Below are 22658 nucleotides of genomic sequence, written 5' to 3' on the forward strand. Positions count from 1 at the left end.
CATCTCAGAGTGTCATTATGAGCTTTATCCACCAGATGGAGCCCTGCAACCAGCTCACCTCGACTCACCAAAAGCCCGGCTCCATGTAAAGTCACTTTTTTTCTTTCTTACTTTTCTTTGCGTTTCTCCAGATTTTGCTGCTTGTGTTTTCTTCCTCTGAGTTCTCAACAGAGAGTGGGTGTGTGTGAGGGCCCCGCGCTGAGAACAATAGATGTTTTCTATCAATCCGGCAGCATGCAGCGAGGGTGTAAGTGGTTAGACAGCTTTAAGTGCCTTTTCACTTTCACTTAAATGACCTGATGGTTCGCTCAGAATCTGTGGCGTTTTCACCTTAGACACTTTAAAAAACAAACAAGCAAAAAAAAAACACGCATCTATAATATGGCCTTAACGTGACTTCCAGTAGATTTTCAGGAATCCTCTTGTATTTTCTCTTCTCCTCCAGCAGACATGCGCCGTAGCTTTCCACAGGAGAACTCCCTGCGCTGTCACGGGCCTGTGAGGTTGGTGTGGGAGGCAGCTGGAAGAAACTGGAGGGAACTGGAGCATCCGCAATCGATTCACTCCGTTTCTCTGTTCCATTTTGTTCCCCTTTAGGAAGGCTTGAACCAGATCAGACGACGAGGGAAATCACTCGGCCCTGCGTTAGTGGGTGTGTGGGTGGGATTTTCCAGCTACTTTTTCCAGCAGAGGCCATTTGTCCTGACCTCGCTTCTCTGAAGGGTTACTAAGAGGTTAGAGGGCGTAATTAGTGAATCCAGGCCAGGGGTTATTGTCCTTGAGAGGCAGCAAGGTGCCTGAATGTATACAGTTTGTTGTACATAAAGGCTGTTATATGTGTGGGTGGGATTCACTCTGTTTATGGTGGGTGTCTTAAGTGGCCCAAATAGCGTAAATACACATTTAATGCTCTTTTTCTCAACATTACAGTGGAAGGGGGGACAACAAAGTGCATCTTACTTCAATTTGAAGGATTTAATACAAAAAAAAAAGATTCAGAATAGCATAAAGACATTTCAAATCACACATTTCGCTGTACAGAAAGCAGTCATTCAAAACAACATCCATTCTTTCCATGTAGGTTTACTCTGAAAAACGTTAGAAGAAGTTAGCTACTGCTGATGTTGAACAAAATGTCTTTTAGTGTCCCACAGTGGGTGAATTTAGCTATTCCAGCACGAGGTTAAAGAGAAGTGGAAACATGCACATTCACACAAAAGTTAGCCATATAAAAATAGGAATAAGAGGCAAAACAGTTAATTTTACAGCAAAAGAAAATAATACAGTAGCCTACAGATATTAAAAATGACACACTAAGGACAAAACAACTGTGCAACCCAGTAGGATAATTTAAAAAAAAAAAGAAAAATGTGTATGATGTGCACATATATTTGGGCATAAAGAACAAACTATTTATCACTGAGGCGTCCGCAAGGTCAAATTACATCATTTCAGTAACTGACTCCTGCGAGGACGGAACGTTCTGCACTCTGTACCTCTGAAATTTTCATTGAAGTATCTACTACACAAAAGGTTCCCTGCGGAAAAATGTGGCGGACGAGCTAGAGCGTCCCTTGGTGGAGGTTTGCAGAGAAGACGGACATTTTCATGATTCCGTCCGTAAGGAACACCACGCTCACAGTTGCCTCCATGTTGCTACTACCAGTTTCTTTTTTATTATTATTCTAAAACTTTGTCAGAAATGTACAATAGCATATTAGGACCATTGTAGATATAAAAATTTGAGCAAATTTCCGTCAAAGAAAATCTCAGAAATTTTCTAAAAAAAAAAAAAAAAAAACAGGAAATTTTTTAACTCAAAGTCAAAAATTTGCTAGAAAAAGACTTTAGAAATATTGAGATTGAGCTCAGACATTTTAGAGAAAAAAAACGTGGAAATTTCTGAGTTTCCAAAGTCACGTTTCCAGGTTTTTTTCTACAATTTGAATAATGTTTCTTGGACAGATGAGTCTGAAATCGAGTTATCTGAACACCAGGACAGTTTGTTGAACCAAGGCAACATATACTAACAATGAAGCACAGAGGTAGAAGTGTCATGATTCGAGATTGCTTTGCTACAGTGACTCCTGGCTAGCTTGCCATCTTAAAAGATGGCGAGCTAGCCAGGAGTCTTTATGACTGAAACAAGGTTATTTGTTCAATCTTATGTCTTCCACTATGTACCTCTCTACGTTGGTCTTTATTACACAAAATCCCAATGAAATCCAACGTTGTCTTGTGGTTTTAGTCTGATAAAGTTTCAAGGTGTCTCCTGCCTGTGAAGAACTTGAGAAGCAGCAACCACAAAAAGCCAGCGTGCAGAACAAAATGGACAACATGACCAGTGGGCAGCCTTCAGTCTGAACTTGACCTCTTAGCAGTTTCCCCGATTACAACACCTAGGCGTTTTCATTACAACCATTTAATATTTAACACCCTCAACACGACTGTACCCACAGTAACCGAAGACAAAGGGTGAAGGTGTGTGTGTGCCACATTAGATATCTTTACTGACAGGAAGCAAAGGCTCACGGGTGTATGTTTGTGTGCGGGTGTGCGTGCGCGGGTGTGTGTGTGTGTAACCTGACGCTGGCTCTTACACTCTATCTGTATTTAGCATCAGTTACCATTGGGTAGGACAATTAGTCACCCAGGAAGGTTGCCAGGCAATTAGATTGGTGGGAAACAGAGTGCACAAACACATCAGACTGTGTTGAATTTATTTCATTAATTACCTCATTAGAGGTAGAAATGTACAGCGTGTTGTCTGGACAATTTAATTGACAGTTGTAGAGGTTTGGCCGGAGTTAACGGTCTGATTTAAATAGCTAACATTACTATTGGTATATATTTAAAATGAGGGCCTGCGAATTACATGATTGACCCAAAACAGGAAAGTGGAAAAATCATCCAGTGAAATATAACACAAAGAAGCTCCAACTAGAACGACCAACTAGACATCGAATGTAATTCTGGATATGCAAAACCACCAACCTGACATCACTCTGACTATTTAAACCCTACTTTGTGTTTAGCCTGAGAAGTTGCAGAGTAGGCGGCGCTATTTGTGGAGCTTGGATTGGCATGAGACTGCGGTTGTAACCGTCATCCTAAAGGATTACTAATTGGAGAGGATATTTTTTGCCAAGGCCAATGCCCTGTGTTCTCTTTGTGTGATCTTTCTGAATGAATGCTTTCATAATCAATGAGGAAAGACTATTGATTATTCCCATATCCCAAACTGGACCTGTGCCTCTTCCTGGAACCTTAACCAGAGAAATATCGTGTTCTGGCATAAGCTATTCCGCCCCCTAGTGGAAGTTAATGATATTCCAGGTAGAGTTGTTCAACATGCAGAGCCTATTTAGATCGACCAACTAGATCTAAATAGTTGGTCGACTCCAAGTGAAAGAAGAAAATTAAGTTGTGTAAGAATCCTTTTGGTGTTGTAAGGCTCCTGCATGTTTATTGTGTTGTACATCCACAAATCCCATCAACTTTGAGCCCATACCATGATGCTGCCACCACCACACCTTAAGATATGTCCCCTAAAATACTTTTTTTGTTATTGTTTTGGTTTAGACGTTACATTTTCCTCCTGATATTCTTTTAAGTAATACCGGAATCAATTGGCTGAAGATTTCCAAATGTAAAGGAGCTAAACTGCTCATTTCTTGTCATCTCTTTCAAAACCTCGACACTTTGACCTCATATTTACAAATTTGCTCCACCTCATCTCCTATTTTTGGGAGAAATACTCTTTGGTTGTAATCTGTGCCGTGATGACTCTTTCCTTGTCTTAAGCTCCATAAAGCCGACCTTTAAGACCTCGCAGGTTTGCGGCTAAGCCTAAACAGACGGTCCAATAATTAATGAACGTTAGAAGGCCCAATAATCTCTGCTTGGCTCCTGTAATTCCTCAGCCGAGCGCCCAATCAGCCGCCCCGCTCTCCTACCCATGAGTCCGCGGTGCAGTGACTTTAAGTAAGTGTGCACAATAAGCAGAGAGGTGCAGAGATTGTGCGATTCCCACCGGCCGTTTGGGAAAGACTCTTATCCTGGAAGAGCTAAGCTTCCACTGAGCTGAGGATTGTTGTTGTTGTTGTTGCTCCTCACAGGCAGGCAGCATGGCCGACTGACCGGTCCATCACAGGAAACAGGAAGTCAGTCGGAGTCGAGGTGACATGGCTCTCCGCCGGTCGCCATCATCCACCTGTGCAGGTGAGTAACCAATAGGAAACGTTCTTCTCTCTCTTTTGTGTGGCCTGTCCCGTCTGTCCCTTCCTGCACCTCCACACAACAAAAGATGGATACTGCTGGGTGTCAGCAGACCCTATGGGGGTTTGGGGCAGGCATCAGCAGCTAAGGTGTAGAGCTGTTTAGTTTCCTTCAGACTTTGACATACCAGCATGCCTTGTTGGTGAACTGATTTGAGAACAAATCAGTTCACTCTGGTAGCCCAGTGATCCATGCTCAACTGGAAACCAGGCGAGCAACCTGAGATTTCTGAAATGTTCATTTTAATTGGTTAAACAGAACATATAACTCACTAGTTTTTTTTTGTTTTTTTTTGATTGGGCAGTATTATGTGTTTTCCAGGCACATAGTGCCGTTTTATAGTAGAATCAGCTAACTGTTACCTTCAGTTGTTATAAAAATTATATATAAGAAATATGACTTAAAAAAAAATTGACTTCGTCTTTTGGGCCTGTGTCACTTTAAGAAGCTCCTGCTCTTTCTGAAACTCCGCCTTCAGGAAGTCATCACAACATGGCACCTCCATTAACCCTTTAATAACGTTTTTACCTGCGCTGCACTGAGATGTAGCTCGTATACAAACAACCCCCCAAAAACCACAATGACTCTAACCCAAAAAAAAATTCTTCAAGAAAAGTTATGAAATAAACAAAACCATCATATTTCCAACATTATTTCCATGTGAGCCGAACTGAAAGGGCGTGCAAGCAAGTTGACCTTGAAATCTGACTCAGTCGGACCAAAATTCTAGCAATTTATTTTAAGGCATCGGTTAATCAATATTCTGAACCTTTGACCTTACTTGTACAATTTGAAGACTGAGAAAATTCACCTCTGAATTTGTAAAAAGTCAAAAAAATGTCGTCATCCAAACTGACTTAAAACGAGGGGGGGGGGAGGTGGAGAAAAAATCTTAATTTCAGACAATATCTGGATTCCACAACCAGTCAAAAATGAACATATGCAGGCTCTAAATTCACAGCTATGTTCAAGCAAACACTCATAAATGCCTCCACATCTCGACGCTGCATGACTACAGCCTCGAAACCTGCGGTCACATGAAGATGCGTGCAGCTGTAGCGCATTAGTGTTCTCTCTGCTCAGCAGTTAATAACACGAAAACCAAAGACAAACAGGCCTCTGGCTGAAGTTTCCATACAATCAAGTGAGACAGCATGTGATAAAAGCGTCAGCATGGAGGCTTTGTGCCACGCTGCTGCCGCTGCACATTATCTGCTCCCTGGAAGGTGGCCTTTGTCTCTGCCATTACAATCAAGTGTGAAAATAGAGAGAGAGATTTTTTTTTTTTTTCAGAGTCGGATGGAAAGCCAAATGAGGCACACTTAAGAGAAATCTGGTACCTTTTCAATTCCAGAACCTAATGTTATTATTAGCTTTTATTTAATGTGCTTTCCATTAAATAATGGAAAGCATTGTGGTGCTATATATGTGGCACATATATAGCACCGTATTATAGCACATATAGCACAATCAAGTAACTGTTAACTTCAGTTGTTATACAAATGCAATATACCATCACCTTACTAAATTAAAGGCCTACATCTTTATTTTGGTCTTTTTTCTTTTCCCCAAAACCGATTTTTACAGAAAAAAAAAAAAATCACCATGTCTTTATTGCCAAAGGATGATTTTGTCAAAAAAAATAAAAAAAAAATAAAAAATTACTTTTGGCAAAAGAAATTACTTATTTTAGTAAGGTGGTGATGTACTGAATATGACTTTAAAGAAATTTGACTTCATAATACAACGTCTTGAAATTGGGCCTCTGTCTCTTTAAGAAGTCCCTGCTCTTTATGAAACTCTGCCTTCAAGATTTCATCACAGCATGGCTCCTCTATAAACCCTTTAACAACATTTTTTTTACCAGCGTTTCATAATGGCTGCCTCTTTAAAGGAAACTGGTTTCAATGGGAACTCCAGTTTTACGGGTGTCCTCTTTTATATTTAGACTTTTGGGATTACCTCAATCAGCCACCAAGCCCACCAACCCCCCCTCTTCCCACCAGAGGCAACATGGCGACCTCCCAGTAACCGAGTGACCGCGTGCATGTCAGTCTGTTGCCTTTGAATGTTTTAGAAACACAAGTACGACCCTTGACCTCAAGGCCGGCTTCGTTGTCGCAAGCGAGCAACAAATGGATTAGAATCATTTTCAAAAAAAGAAGGAAAAAAAATAAAAAATACAGAATACATGAAGAGAGCTGTCCGTGGTGCTGAAATGAGAGCGCCGCTCGTGGCCTGGTGCGTTACTATGGCGACAGCTGTCTGTAGCCCTAAAATAACTACACACACACAAATGCGGTAACCTTATTACAAAAAGAGAGAGGAAAAATAGCAATCTGTTTCTGACAGCATGGCAATCAGACAAAGATGGAGGAATATCTGTTTTGTTGCTTAGAATCCTCCAGGGAAGCAGGAGGAGAGGAGGCGTCTCTAAACACTCAGCAACAAGTCTTCTATTGATGTTCGCCTCTACTGTACATACAGTAAAACCTCAACCAGGAAGTTCGTGGAAGGAAGCGTTGAAATATTCCACGTTTCGTCACGCCAGAACAAAAAACTCCCAAGTATTTATTCACTGTGTTTCATCGCGTGGATGTGCAGAGTTAGTTTTTCTCCTCACCTAATACTTTTTGGAGTTTTGATCTGCGCTACACGTGCTCCCTGCGTGGTTTGGGGCTAATTGTAAACAAGGCCGTTTTGGTGTTTCTATGGCAATAGATTCCGTCCGCGCGAGATGACGACGTCGGCAGAGTTAGCACGAAGCATTATCTTACCACACACTGCTTGTCTTACAGTTTAGCTACACGGTCATGTTTGGCAGGCGGCTGCGTTTCCATCGCCCACATAATTGTGAAATTTGAAATTTAGAAAATAAATTTGCTTAATAGAAACGCGCTAATTTAAAAACAACAACAAAAAAACCCCATAATTTTTCAATAAAAAGTATTGGATGAGGGTTTTTTTCCGGCCGTATCGAAATTGATTTATTTCACAAAACTGCAACGGAAACACTTTTTTTCCACGTCACACGAGTCACATGACCAACCGCCGGACGGCCACTGGCACAAACCACGAAGAAGAAAGTAGTAGGAGAATGTCGGCGCTGCATGTTTTTAAAGTGACTTATCGCGTTAACAAACGTGTTCACATGTGATTTGAATTGCGTTGCTTATTTAATAGAAACACCGTAAGTGCGAAATTGTATTTTTTCCGACATTAGCGGAATATCGAAAAGGTTTTGCGCACATATACAATGAAAACGCAGGAACTATTTGCAGTAATTGACGCTGGACTGAATGGCGCTCTGCTTTATCGGTCCAAAAGGTGAAAATACTTGCTGTGTATGTCATGGTTTCTCTCTCTCTCTCTCTCTAGTTATTCGAGGAAAAACGGAGAAGTGGGCTTTTCCTTTTCATTGTGCTTTCAGACTGGCTTTGTCACTGACTGACACACGTAACAATTTGCTCAGTGGGAAGCGGAGCTTTCATCCAGCCACTTAGCATATCTGTAGCACCGAGCAACACTTAGCATCAGCTGGAAATGAAGCCGGGGGATCACGAGGGCCGACACCGCGTCTCTGAGGCAAAGCTCCGCACTAACACAGGCCATCCTCCTGCTGATCACAGATGCTGGTTTGCCTTTTTAGGGCTATATGTTTATACACTTCAGTCACTTAAAGTCTTAGTTTGATATTTTTGCGTTTTTCGTAATCATTCTGTAGATTTTTATGTTTTTTCTTTTGTCACCAGTTGAGCGGTTTGCAGCCTATACTTGGATGTGAAAAACTCGCCTTCTAAACATTTCTTTGTCTTTTTTTCCCCTTAAATTCTTCTTTCTTTCTTAGAAACTACTTTTCACATTCTTCTTGAATGTAAGCGACTTTCACCGTTGCTTTTCCTGAATAACTTGACTGAGTTTTTCTCTTTGTGGTGCTTCAATGTTCTGCAGGTTGATGGAAAGTTAGCTTTTGATTCTGTGTCTGTGTGAATGTTAAGGTAAACTATGTCAAAATGTATTCTTGTTGAAAAATAAATGAATCTTTTTTCCTTCTATGTTTAATATATATATAAATCTAATTGATTCAATAATGTAAATATCACCATATTTATGTTTATATTGTATATATTTGCTACTGACTTCAATGTTCTGGCTATCATGTCCCAGATTCTCACCAGAACCGTACAGTTATGTACGACCACTCACTTTCTGAATAAAATGTCTTCCAGAGCCGTGGCCCAACGGTGCGGGGTTCAGCCGGGTGTCCACTGCGCTCAGCGAGTCCTCGTCCATCCACAGCGACGCCCCGTGCCTCCTGACCCGGGACTTCCCCGGCACCGGGCTGAGGCCCATGCCCTGCAGCGTCCTGGAGCCTCAGGGTCACCGGGAGGAGGCCACAGCCGAGGAGTCTCAGAGTTTACTGCAGGTAACGGCAGCCTGGAGCTTAAGCTGTCACTGTTTACACCAGCTGAGTTTATACTTTCACCATGTGGTTGCGCAATTTGACATTTCGAAAGTAAATTCGCTTAATGGAAACATGCTAATTTAAAAAAATCAAATAAAAAACCTTGCTTTTTAATAAAACGTTTTCCTGCTAGGATGAGGTGTTTTTCTTTTTTTTTTTTCTCCCCCGTCCTATCAAAATTGGTTTATTTCACAAAACTGCAATTGAAACATTTTCCCGCATCATGAGTCACATTATCAACGACCCTCTACGGCAGGGGTGTCAAACTCCAGTCCTCAAGGGCCGCTGTCCTGCTACTTTTAGATGTGCCTCTGCTGCACCACACCTGAATAGAATAATTAGGTCATTGCAAGGGTCTGGAGAACTGATCTACACAAGGAGGAGGTAATTAAATAATTTCATTCCAGTGTTTTGTACCTGTGGCACATCTAAAAACTGCAGGACAGCGGCCCTTGAGGACTGGAGTTTGACACCTGTGCTCTACGGGGTCAACAACTTCATGGCGTTTCGCCCGGGGCGCCAAGCAAACTTGTTGATGTGTGATTTTAATTGCGCGTCTTATTTCATGGGAACACCACAATTGCAAAATTATATTTTTTCCCCCCATATTAGCGGACCGCTGACAAAAGTTTTGTGCAAATTTGTAACGGAAAACGCAGCCACTGTTCGGGTGAGACTGTAGCTCATGCAGAAATATGAGGACCCTCTTAAACTGAGCTAATGATGAAATATTTCCTGTGTTTGCAATGCATTTCATTTCATTGCAGCATTTAATGAGATGGCAAGAGATGTCTCATTAGGAACAATGGAGATATGACTGTGATAATGATGGAGGTATAAGTTTTTGGTGCTGATGCTCTGGATCTATGTAAACAAGTCTACTTGATAATAAAGCAGGTCTTATAAGAAACAGAAGGAAGTTGATGCGAGATTTAAGCTAGTTTATGGTGATGGCTGATATTAATGGGACCTTACAGAGACTTTGTTTAGAATATTGGGAATGAATTTCATTTAATGAGTCTACTCTGTTTCTGCAGTACAAATTAAATCTGCAGTACACAGGCAAGTGGTTATTTCTGTTTTGAATATTCATTAGTGCGGGAGGTTATATTACTTCATAAATTAAATCATTATTTGAAAACTCCATTTTTATATAAATGGATTATCTATGCCTGATTAAAAAAAAAAAAAGAAAAGTTTTTGGTTATCTGAAATATTTAAGTGCGGCAAGATAAAAACACGAATAATTTCATTGACACTGAAACGTTGCAAGCTTCTACAAGAAGTTAGAAGAGAAGTAGTTTTAACCTCAATGAACTCTTGTTTCTAGCTAGTTTTTTTTTTTTTATTTAACTACTAGAAATACCCTGAAATAAAAAAAAATAACACAACTGAACCTGAATTTCTGCTTGCTTTTGTTGTTTCTATACAAGATAGCACTACAACACAGCCAGCTGCTACAGAAGATTAACAAAGACGAAAAATATGAATTTTAAACCTCAATGACTCCCTGCTGGAAAAGCTAGTTTTACAAGGTAGTTATGTATATTTTGTTTTATGTTGGTAATATTCTAGTAGTAAAGGGCCGACATAAAAACAATGCAACTGAACCTCAATTTTTGCTCGTTTTTGCCGTCTCTAAACAAGCTAGCATTAGCGCTATAAAACAGCCAGCTGCTGCAGAGGATTAGAAAAGGAAATAGCAGTAAAAATCTCGATGGCTAGTTCTACAACATAGTTTTATATTTTTGTATTTCATTTCGGCACTTTAGTGAAACCCTGACATAAAATAAAAAAACACAACTGAACCTGTATTTGCAATATGTAGGGTCAGGCGCTAACAAGCTAGCAGACCTATCTGCTACAAAAGATTAGAAAAGAACAAAGGTCGCAGTTAAAACCTCCATAAACTTGCTGCAAAAGCATTGAATACTTCTGCGAATCACTGTTTCACTTAATGAATGATTGGAATGACTATAATTGGGGATTTATATAGTTTAAACGCATTTAAAGTCGACATTTTTCAGCTTTATCGAGTTTTACTGGGAAAACACGAATATCGGCTAATTACATCACAGAGCGGCGAAAGGAGGCATTTCTGCACACTGCAAAAAACAATCCACCTCTTCTTTTATTTACACTAGGCAGGAGAAAGTGGTAGTAACATGAAAGTTTCTCCTATTAGTTGTGGGGTTTTTTTTTTTTTTTTACTATAAAAACAAAAATCTAATTGCGTTTGGATTAGTTTTTTTTTTTTTTTTTTTCACCAACGCTAAATCGACCCGATCGTTTGAGATGAGGTGGTGTTTTTTTTTTTGTGTGTGTTTTTTTTTTTTTTTTTGCAGTGTGTAGAGCGCCGTCGGTGCGCGAGGCAGCCTCCACATCACCCAGTTGCGTAGAAGAGCGCGGAGCAGCACGAGACCAGGCTCACAGCACCTGACGCATCCCGCTTAAAGCACAAAGCGATGAGAGCCGGAGCGCAGGGGCCGGGGCTCCTGCTGCTGGACGGGGGACGAACCGGGCCGAGCTCCGGTGTTTAACGGGGCGGGGGGCGATGGGGAAACCGGCGGGGGTGATGAATTCCGCTGCGTTTTACTGCAAAACCCGGCAACTTTCAATCCCGGTCTGCTACTACTACTACTACTTCTTCTTCTTCTTCTTCTTCTTCTTCTTGTCCTCTTTCTCCCACTCTGTGTGTATTTGAAGAAGCGCAACAGCATGCAGGTCTCCCCGAGCGAGGACAAGATCCCGGTAAGCAACGGGGTTCTCCCGCATCCAGCGACCCACTCCTCCGCTTCCTGTTTGAGCTGCTTTTATTGGAGTTAAAAAAAAAATATATAAAAAATAAACACCAGCAGCTGTACTTTTAATCTATCTGTTTTCACTCCTTGTCGCCTTCTGATAGTTTCCCTTTAAAAAGTCCTTTTCACATTGTAGTTCGTGGTTGTGGTTTCAGCGCTGTGAAACGGTCCCCTCCGCCTCCAAACAAAATACTAAATAACTAGCAAAAAGTCCATTAATGTATTTATTAACGTGGGTGTAAATTAAATACCGAAATAAATAGGAACATTGACTGGAACTAAGAGTAAGCATAAAGACATGCTCTGATCCAGGATTTTTGGGTTCCGGTAATAAAAAAACAACAACAACAAAAAACTGTACAAACAGAAATTTCTGCTGATAATGCAAATTTTCAATGTAGAACGTCTTTACGTCGATATTTCGCAGATGTGTTTATTTATGTTTTATGCATTGACACCTGGTCATTTTTTGCCAAAAGTAATTTTTTTTTCTCTAAAACATCTTTTCGAAAGAAAGGTGGAGATTTTTTCTAATCACTTCTGGCAATATGAGACTTAAGCCACTATTCTACATAGGTGACGATATTTTTGTGATCTATTATGTTGCTCCAATTGCTGTTGCATTTATATTCGCAGCAGAACCAGAGGTGGTTCTAGACCAAATTCACCAGGAGGCCGGGGTCGAGGGAGGGGGGGCAATGTTTTTTTTTTTGTTTTTTTTTTACAAAACAAAAGAAAAGGGGTAAAATTTCATCGTTTATTTTTAAGAGAGCCAAGGAGCCACTTGTGGCTCTGGAGTTGATTAAATTGTTTTGTTGAAGTTGTAGATTTCTCTCTATTTTCTAGACTGTACACATTCCTACATTGGGTCAAAGTCTTCCAAAAGGTTCCAAACTTTCCCAAATTCTTTGTGCTACACGGCAGATGAGAGGCTAAAGCTAAAAATAAATAAAAGAACTTTTATTAAACCTGTATTACCATGATCTGACGCAAGAATGATGTCAGTTTCATGCTAAGCGCTGGATGGGGATACTTCTTACTTTCCTCACTTTCCTTTGTTCCGGTTTTATATTCATGAGAATACTAACCAACAAACCCATGGTTACTACAGACCATTTATGACGTAATAAAACAAAGTCCTGCTGTGGATCATTATGGGGGCCTTTGGGGAGCCCCGGGGGACCCATCTCCAAATTCCCCTGAGAGCTCCTTAAGCTTTGACTAAGACAAACATCTGTGCCTCATAAGCTTTCTTGGTAACGGCTAGATCAGTCCTAGTGGGACTCTTCTCAGAAGTCTGCTTTACATATTTCCAGAAAGAGGGAACAGAAGCGTCAAACAAACATAAGGCCTCTGGGAAAATTTCAGGAGCTCAATTATGGTGGCAGCATGCATCCTGCACAGATGGCAGTTTTCGGCTCAGTGGGCAGAGCTCATTAACATACATATATGTTGTTGTTTTTTTTTAAATGCATTGCATTTAAATTTGAAATTTGAACTTCTTGGCTGCCAAGAGGAATGCCCAACTTTAGATCCAAATGTATGTGGGTGACATTTATTTTTATCCAGACCAAAACTGTGCAGGAACCATCTTTAATTCTTACATTATACTGCAAATCTAGTTTCTTTAACTTATAGCTAAATCAGCTCGACATTAAACTCATATTTCCAGTTACTTGGTCATTAAAATATTAAGAATTGACTTTCTTTTAAATAGTTCTATTGAACTTTCTATAACAAATAAAGTCGCTTACATTTTCTTTCTATCAGCAACCTCAACTGTTTACATGAACAAGTTTGAATTAGGAGTTTGTAATCCACAGAACGCTCACACACCGTTTCACATCTTCCCGCATTTATTTTTGTGTGTGTAAAAAAAGTGTGTAGACTTTAACGCACACACAAAAGCTAACATCAGCGTAGATACAATTTTGGTTGCTCACAACATTCTTTCAGAACTCCACACCTAAAAAGAAACAAAAATCATCAATTTCATTTTATTACATTTTTTTTGTCAAATAAAATTAGGGAGCTCAGAAAACTTAACCTCACCCCTGGAGACCTAATAGGCAAACTAAAAAAATACAACTAGACTTGCAAGAACGCATTAAATTCAATGTCTATATAGCCCAGTTGGAACAATAGTAATAATTTCAACCAATAGGGTAGTTTTTAAATTTTCCTTCATTAATCATTCCATAGTCCAACAATCCAGGGATATATTCCTCTACAACCCTGTGACTAAGTAAAAATCCTTACATCAGGCTGGTGTCTGTAAATTTATACCTCTTGCTGCTTCCACGTTTAGTCTCCCTCTATACTTCCCCCTGTCTAAATAAAGACTAAAACAGGCAAAGGTGAGCTAACTGCCCACTCTGTTGCTGAAGGTTCTCACTTCATTGTTTTTGAGGATCTGCCAAAAGCCACTTGTGTCTGCCTGTGCTGACACAGCATCAAATGTTTAAGTTTGTTCAGTTATTACATAACTCCCCCGAAGCCTAAAGGTTTGGTTTTTCTATTTTTGAACAATTTGTGTTTGACTTGCACGCCTCATTACAACTACATCCTGACGGAATGATAGCTTGGGACTGGCTTTACTGAGGCTCTGACGCGTCTTTTCACAGGTTGTAGACGCACCTTCAAGCCCTCAAGCCAGCAGCGAAGGTCTGTACTTCTGCGATGGCCTGCGGAAAGTGGACTACGTTCTGGTTTTTCATCCCCGGCGGCACGGCTCCCTGCGATGCACCGGCACTGCCTCGGTTTCGCAGGATCAGCTGTCCATCGTGTCAAACGGCAACTTCCCTCCGCCGTCGGGCTCCTCTGGCGCAGCGGCCGGACGAGGAGCCGGCCTCCGCAGGGAGGAGGCGGCGAGCGTCGGGGAGGTGTTCATGGAGCTCGGCATGGCGAGGGGCACCGAGCCGATGGAGGCCGCCGACCACGAGATGCACCTGATCAGACAAGAGTTTGAGGCCAGCCTCCTGGAGGCTGGTCTAGAAGTGGAGAGAGACGGAGAGGTGGGTGTCCTGCTAATGTCCGGTTTTGGATTTTGAGAATCTCTTGGAAAGATTCTTGTTCTTCTGTCCCTTCCTGTGTTATTGTTGTGTTGACACTCCTGTCTTGCATCTGAAACTGTTCCTAGAGTGGCAACCAAATTGTGTTCCATTTGACGTAACCTAAACTTATTCCTTCAGAATGTGTTTTCCAAAACTATTGGATGACTCAACATTGGGTGAACTAACATCAGCATCAACATCAACCTCCCTCTACTTAGAATAGTAATGGATTAACCCCTGGATTAGGGACCAGCGGACTGTACCATCCTTGATGTGCAACACCATGCATGGCATGGTCCTGTGCTTTCCAGGTCTTGTCGGCAACTGTTGCCAATGAAAACTTTATAGAACCTCACCAACCAATCCTCTCATGTGGTTAGAGCAACAGTCTTCTTGCCACATCAGTTCTTGAAGCCTGAAACCAGATGTTTGGTTTTTCTGCGTCACGTTCATCCATTTGCAACATTTAGTCAGATTATGCTGATTACAAAATGTGCTGAAGACATTATTTTTGGGTCAAGTTTAGAGGTTTTTTGTCTACCAGAGCAGTTCTGGTTTTTATAGGTCTAAGGTTTCAACCAAATACAGGTAAAGGCGTATCCTGACCATACATGATGTTGGTCTGATGAATGTCTCTCTTGCTAATCGCTCTGAGCTGGGATATGTTTGAAGGGTTTTTTGCATCTGCAGTCGGTTTTTTGTCACCTCATGGAAGCTCTATTGAAGATCAACCTGGGCAGTCTGTGTCTGATCATAGAAGCTTTCCAGAGACTGCTGTGGGTTCCGTAATGACAATTTAGAGTGCTAATGACTTCCTTTACCATTTTGCAGTTTGGTTTCATGGTGAAGTTGCTTGGATAGATGGACCTGAGCATGTTGGTAGTTGTTTTGAATGTCCTCCACTTGAGCTCTTTGGATCTCATTAATGGTGTTCACTCTCACTTGGGTGCTCTAACATTTTTCACATGAGTGTAAATAGCTTTTAATGCGATGAAATCTGGGCTGACGGTGATGATACGGGGCAGATTGTAATTTCAGCCAACACAGCTGCTGTTCGGACCTCGTACTGTCGATTAACTTACTCAGGCCTGAAACGGATAATCTTATTTTGACAAGATCGCCTTCCCTGTGGTCCATTTTGTGTGTCTCTATGCCCTAACTTGGAACAAACGGTAAATAACACAAACACACTTCTTGTGAAGGTTGAGTGTAAATGGACCACCTCTGCACTCAAAAGTGAGTCATGTAGAAAAATTAAGAGTAACTCCCTTAGCATTAGCATTTCATACCTGTGCTGCTAAACAAATATAAGTGTGTGCATGTCTAGAAGTATGCCGGTGTTGGCCAGCAGCCAGTTGGGAGTGTGTGTACTCCCCAGGGTGGTATTAATCAGACTGTTGACATGGCTGCTATGGAACCAAAGCCAGTAGAAGATAAGCTGACTGACTAATGGCTCCTTATCTCATCTCATGGATTGAGGTTTAGATTAGGTCTGTCATTCACAGTAAAGGAATACTTTCATTCTAATGTCTTTCATTTGCATATGGGAAAGGTAGCATTACAAATTTAGTCTCATGTTTATTTATCCGTGTTCCTGCTGTTTATACTTATTGGATGCTCTGTAAACAACCTTGTGAGGAGTCGGGCTGCGACGACGATGCCAGCGGTAAAATGTCTTAAACGTTGCTCTTTCTCCGATTTTAATTACTCAATATTAGAGCCAAGACAGACTGAATGGCTTTGTTAACTTTCTCCGCTGACATTGCCAAACTACAACCTTAGAGAGGAAGACAATTATAAAAACAAGGTAGAAAATCAATGTCATCATTCACGATTTTTCTTTCTGCTTGCTTTCTGGCTCGGTTGAAGTTCAGCCGGAGAAATCCAGCTCAATGGGAGAAATCCTATCGAAAGGAGATGAGAATCAAGTGAATTTGCATAGAACGCCAATGACTAGGTTAGCTGATGGCGCTAACTGCTGTAGTTTCACTTGCTCCTCTCTGCTTTTGATTTGCCTTTTTACATCCCTTATCTGCCTACTTACTGTTTTTTATAAACAGGAATAGTTGTGTCCTCATCCAGCCGTATTTGAAGTCTTGCTATGACTGCAAATATGAGCGAATTGAGGTGATTAGCAATGCTAGGCAATCTTGTCTTCCCTATTTTTGAGAAATCTTAAAATAAATGTGTCGCGTCATATTTGTCCTCCGGGGAAACAAGAAGTGATTTAAAAAAATCATTTGAGTTCCATTTATTTTACTGGACTTTTGCAAGCGTCTACTTTTTAAAGATCCCTCCCTACTCTATTAAATTAAAGTTTGTATTCTTCTTAAGTTTTGGTATTCCTACTGATATTAATTCTAATTTTAAGTAAAGGCTTTTTAGGTATCTTTATTAGGGAGTGTGTCAATAAATGTGGAGGGTGCTTCACTATTGCATTAATATATCTTGCTCCTGTCCACTCAAATATAATTAGTGGAAACCAACAAACCAATAGTAAATATATTTACATCACACAGAGCATTAGCTGCTGTCTGCTTAGCTTATGTTTGGATTAGATGCATTTTAATAACCATTTTAGTTCCGAGGGATTAAGGTTAATCATAGAGCTGGGTCACAACTGTGTGGTTTAATGATTCTAAAATCGGATTAACACAAAAACAAGGAATTTGAAATATCAACTGCAGTTTAATTGAATGTCTTTGCCTCAAATTGAGGTTAATAAATTAATAAATTAGAACTATTACAAAAGAAACAAGTCTTTCTTTGTAGCGGAGGTGTAAAGACACATCCCAAGGCAGAAAAACACACATTATTATTAATGAGTAATGTAGATCGACTTAAAAATTAAACAGGAAGCTCCAAGGATAATGCTAACTTTTAACGTGATTAGCAGCTAGTGGTTAGCAGTTCAGGATTGTCTCATTCCTAAAAAAAATAATAGCATTTTATCTGGCATACTGTTTTTTATTCTACCTACCTGGTAACTAAAATGTTACCAGTTAAATCACCTAAAAGAAACTTTCTTAATCCTGATATAACCCAAAGGTGTTAGCCATCCTGAAGCTGGTGGCTAACGCCTTTAGCAGCTACTGGCTGGTGGGTAAGGATTGTCTCATTCTTCACAAAACAATAAATTTTTTTTTTTGATATTTAACTCAACAACTGCTCGCTTAGTAACACGCTTTAAGTTTAAACTGGCTTATGAAGTTAAAAACCGTTAGCTTAGTAACACGCTGTAAAACATTTGAGCTGCCTTTAGTCGCGTCTACTAACTTCTACTTTACGTCAAAGAATGCTCACAAAAAGAATGGATGTTGAACTTAAACGTGTGAGTTTGTAAAAGATAAACCTACAGTAGTAAGTTGTCAACTTTTTATTCATTTGGTCATATCTCCAGGAAGTGAGTAAATGACGGAAAAACAGAATAAGGTGAATTTTTCAGATTATTAATGATGACATAACATCAGAGAAATAAAGCTGAGCAAGTAACCTCAATGTTTGTTTACTTGCCTGCATTATTGTTTGCTTAAATGAAACAAGTCGGCTTTTCGGTTGTGTAGTGTGTTTCACTCCGGATTAATACGGATACTGAAAAACCAGCCGGCACCACTTGTTGACAGAACCTGTGGATTAACACGATGACCTCTGCTCTCCCAGGAGCGTCCTCCTACAGATGAAAGTTAATTAAATAATTAAGAAGTGGAGCTTGGACTTTAATTGAATGCTTGTGGCTCAAATTGAGGTTAATAAGTCCAACCTGTTGGGACTAGAAACAGAACAAGTAAAGAGGAAATGTTTGCTGGGACTCGTTGTTCATAAAATGTTTAACTAGTCAAGTAGGACTGTATATAATTAATAATAGCTAATAAATGATGTCTAATCTTAGGTTCTTTTGTTTCTGTAAAGAAAGTGATTGGATTACCCTTAAAAACTGTGACTGTTTTTGTGAATAAAAGGATAAAAATAAATAATGTATTTTATAGCAAACAAAAACTTATATTGGATGTTCAGCCGGTTCTTTGTGCCATAAGTGTACATTTTCCTATTATTTAAGGTCAGATGTTTCTATATATTTCACTATGAGAATATGTTATTGCAATATAATCTAGGTTTATTTTCAATGCTTTTTATACATCTTTTCCAAGGGTAATGATAAATGCGTGAAGCGCTTTAATGTGTAAAGTTTGAGGGAAAAGTCTAAAATTCATTAGTCTTAGAGGGGCAGTATTATGTATTTTCCTGGGACATAGTGCCATTTTATAGCACAATCAGTTAGCTTCAATTGTTATAAAAATTCTATATATGCAATATGACAAAAGAATTGTGACTTTGTAATTGAACACCTTGAAATTGGGCCTGTGTCTCTTTAAGAAGCTCCTGCTCCTTCTGAAAGTCTGCTTTGAAGAAGTTATCACAACATGGCTCCTCTGTTGAGAGAGTGATGAGGCGGGGGAGGGAGGGAGCAAAATTTAGAAGTGAAATTAATAAACTGATCAACCAGGTGCTAATCTTTCCCTTAGTAGATCAACACAAATCAAAAGAAAAACATTTTTATATTTAATCGTAGGAAGTACATGCTAGTACAGCATATGCTAGTCAGGGGAGTGAATCCTACACAGTACACAATACTTTCCTGCTATCATCGTATGTGTATGCACTTCCTCCATTTTGCTTATAGAGACCAGTTATCAGGCACTAAACGTAAAATTTTCTTTGACTCCTCAGTAGCACAGCTGTTGTTGTTGATGCAGGCAGGTAGAGTGCGTCACCTCGGCATGCTGATTCTTTGTTTTTATTTAATATGAACAAGAGAATTCAGTGAAAGTGCAAAGAGATGATTGAAATAGACGTAATCATAAGATGCTTTAGTCACAAAACTACTGCTTTACAGAACAACATGTTCCTTTTTAACCACAATGCAAGGGTGCAAATTTATTCAGAAAATGGCGTTATGTAACACCTGAACTAGGAGCTCAGCTCACTAATCTTCAGTCTGGATATTTAAGGACAGTACTGATGCCGTGGTTGGCCTTAACTGACCCAGGGTGGAACAGTAAAGCAGCCAAACAAGAACGCCTGATTAACCCCGGGCTGTCTGGACTGTTTCCAGGCTAACGTTAAAGCTGCAGTATGTAACTTTTTACATAAATATGTATTTTTTTTCATATTCAAACTGTCAATATGTGACGACAGTTTGGTATGAGACAGATAATCTGTGAAAAAATCTATCTTGTCCACCTTCTCCCTGAGCTGCTATTACTGTTTGAAGAAATGCAGTGTTCCTGACCAAAAACAACCAATCAGAGCCAGGAGGAGGGGCTTAGTGTTGTCAATCAACCTCCTGTACAATGTGGAATGTGCTAATGGCAAAGCAACAACTTACCATTACTGGAGAACTGTATTAGTGGCCCTGCTAACTGGCCTTAGCATTGGTGGAAAATTATGTTGTGGTGAACCAGCGATAGCTTAGCAGAGAGCAAAAGGGAAGGGTTGAGCATAAGAGTGATTGGCAACGCTAAGATCCTCCTCCTGGCTGTGATTGGTGTATTTCTGCAGTTAGTACTGGGAGAAGCAGAGGAGCTCTTTTTTTCACCGATCATTTGTCTTTAATTGTACTGTCGCAACATAATGATAATTTTAACAAAATAATATGTACAAAATATACATATATTTTTAAATGAAAGTTGCATATTGCAGCTTTAATGTCATATGTTTTTAAGAACTGTTTGTTACATTCAGTGAACAATTAAATGATATTTGACACCTTAAAATTTGTCTGACTTTTTAAGAAGCTTCAACCCTTTCCGACACTCCCGTCATCATGTCATTACCAACAATGCTTCTCCATGATGCTGTTTAGCAGCTCAGGAGACACGCAATTCCACTAGGTGTTTGCTAATTGCTGCTGCCGCTAGTCTGGAGGAGCTTTGGGTAAATATGTGGCACGTTGCTTGAGCAAGTGTTCAGGCTTCCCTGACTGGTTGCCACGGGAGATTCAATGATTTCTCAAACATACATGAGACCTTCAAGGCAACATTACAGGTATGATTTTGATGAGGAAATACAATCATAACATGATATTAAGCTTAAAAATTTTATTTTTTTTTTAATACCGCCCCTTTAAGAGTTATGTTTTGCAGGGTTCTCCTCATGAACCTTTTGGTTCCAACATCAGACCACTGGGATATACATTGTTTACTGACCCAATGCCAGTTTGCACAAGGGTCCACAAGTTTCAGGATTAACATTAAAGCCATAGTACATCAGGCAGTTACCAAAGCATCCCACAGTGAATCAAAACAGTAACTCCACAGGTAGCCATTGGCTCCAGCACTGGAAAATGTTCCCTTACAAATGACCCAACACTGTACACCGCTAATGCAGGGCAGTTGCAAGAAATGCTGTTTAACAACAACTTCCAAAATCACATCGTACAACATCCAACCCAGTCTCCACACACACACACACCCCCCCACACACACACAGAAGCTGATCACCTTGTCATACTCGATAAAAAAACACTTCCACATCCCTGGCTGCGGCCTAGTTACCCCCCCGGTCCTCCCTCCACAGAGATGAAGAGATAATTGGAAATCATGACGCTAATTAACCTTCTCCAGGGTAAGGGTATTTATATCCTCCCCTTTTTGACGGAGCGACCAAGAAAAAGGAAAACGAGGGTGAACGGCAGAGCCGAGCCGGGCGAGATGAAAGCTGATTAGGCAGGTGGTAAGAAATGATGGGAGAAAATAGTTAGGAAATGGGAAGAAGGAACCAAGTTAAGGAACATCAATAATTCATTTCCCGTTGCCTAATTTTCAGATTTAAAAGAGGAACGAGCAAATGAGTCCGCTCCCGACTAGAGGTTCGGACTCTATAAATGTACAGTGGTACCAGTGGGTTAAATTGAAGCTGCAAGTCTTTTTGTGAGGAGCAAAAGAATTTAATTTATATATTGATTTGTGCTGACTGACTAAAGAGCTTTTAAACTTGACCACATTCGCATACGTTCTCTATAACGTTTGTGAATTCACGTGCATGAGTTGTATGTAATTCACATGCAACTCTAGAATTGGGTCCAGATCAATAGTTTAAGTAGTTGGTTCTGTTGACAATTGGGATTTATTGTGAAAACCATTAACTCTAATTAAAGATGTTTTGCTAACAAGTATGGACCTTAACAGATACTCTCCTTCCAGTCTGACTGAGATTGAGAAACTTTGCAATAAAGAAAGGACAAAGATCTCAGGCTCTGGATGTGCCAAACAGGTAGAGACATAACCCAGATAACTGGCAGCCTAACTGCAGTGAAATATACGGCAGCCCAAAAGGACAAAAAATAAATAAATTAAAAAGCCACAGCAGCAAAAGCCACACTGGAAGCTACTTTAAAGGGTTTGTTGTACTAAGATGGAAGTTATGCTAAAACAGAGATCACGCTAAAGTGGATGGAATGCTAATATGAAAGTTATGCTAGTATAGAAGTAGCACTAAAACAGAAGTTATGCTAAGATAGAAGCTATGGTACAACAAAAGCTATGCAAGGTTATGCTATGCTAAAGTGGAAGTTAGCATGGCATACTCAGGTTATGCTTGCAAGGCTTTTTATACTTTCCATAAATTCTATTTTTGTTTGGATTTTGCTATTGTGTTGATGCTTTAGCATGTTGATGACCTGTCTGGGCCACCGTAGAAATAAGGCAGGACTGTGTTTTGAATTGTGGGGGGGGGCTTTTGAGGGAGTGGTTGGACGGTTGTAATACAAGAAATATTAAATATTAAATTATATTAATATTAAAAATGTTTGTGACATTTTGTTTTTAGTCAAAACTTTTGACTCAATCCAAGGGGAAGAAAAGTGTCAAATCAAACTTTATTCCAAAAAACAACTTGATTCCAGAAGTTTCTTTCCTTTGGTCATTCTCAAATTCTTGTCCAACTTTCACAACATTCGTCTCAGTTGTGTTTTGTGTGGTGGTGAAGAACAGGCACATGCACAAAATGTACCTTTCTTTCAGTTCTAGCTTTGGCAGGAGGCAGAAATTGGTTGCTACTGGT

The 22658-nt window shown here is 40.1% G+C and overlaps 1 protein-coding gene across 2 annotated transcripts in view; it reads left to right on the forward strand.

Moving 5' to 3' along the window:
• Nucleotides 1-11146: 11146 nt before the first annotated feature.
• The window catches only part of ano2b (anoctamin 2b), a 66259-nt gene continuing 54747 nt past the window's right edge, over nucleotides 11147-22658 (forward strand). The window contains exons 1-2 of one of the 2 annotated variants that reach the window (XM_032589541.1): nucleotides 11147-11494; nucleotides 14169-14558. In XM_032589541.1, the coding sequence (XP_032445432.1) occupies nucleotides 11462-11494; nucleotides 14169-14558 (423 nt within the window). In that variant the 5' untranslated portion in view covers nucleotides 11147-11461. The remainder of the gene's footprint in view (nucleotides 11495-14168; nucleotides 14559-22658) is intronic. The other variant, XM_032589542.1, reaches the window with a different exon arrangement.

Source organism: Xiphophorus hellerii, chromosome 17, assembly GCF_003331165.1.
Source record: "Xiphophorus hellerii strain 12219 chromosome 17, Xiphophorus_hellerii-4.1, whole genome shotgun sequence".
Taxonomy (NCBI): Eukaryota; Metazoa; Chordata; class Actinopteri; order Cyprinodontiformes; family Poeciliidae; genus Xiphophorus; species Xiphophorus hellerii.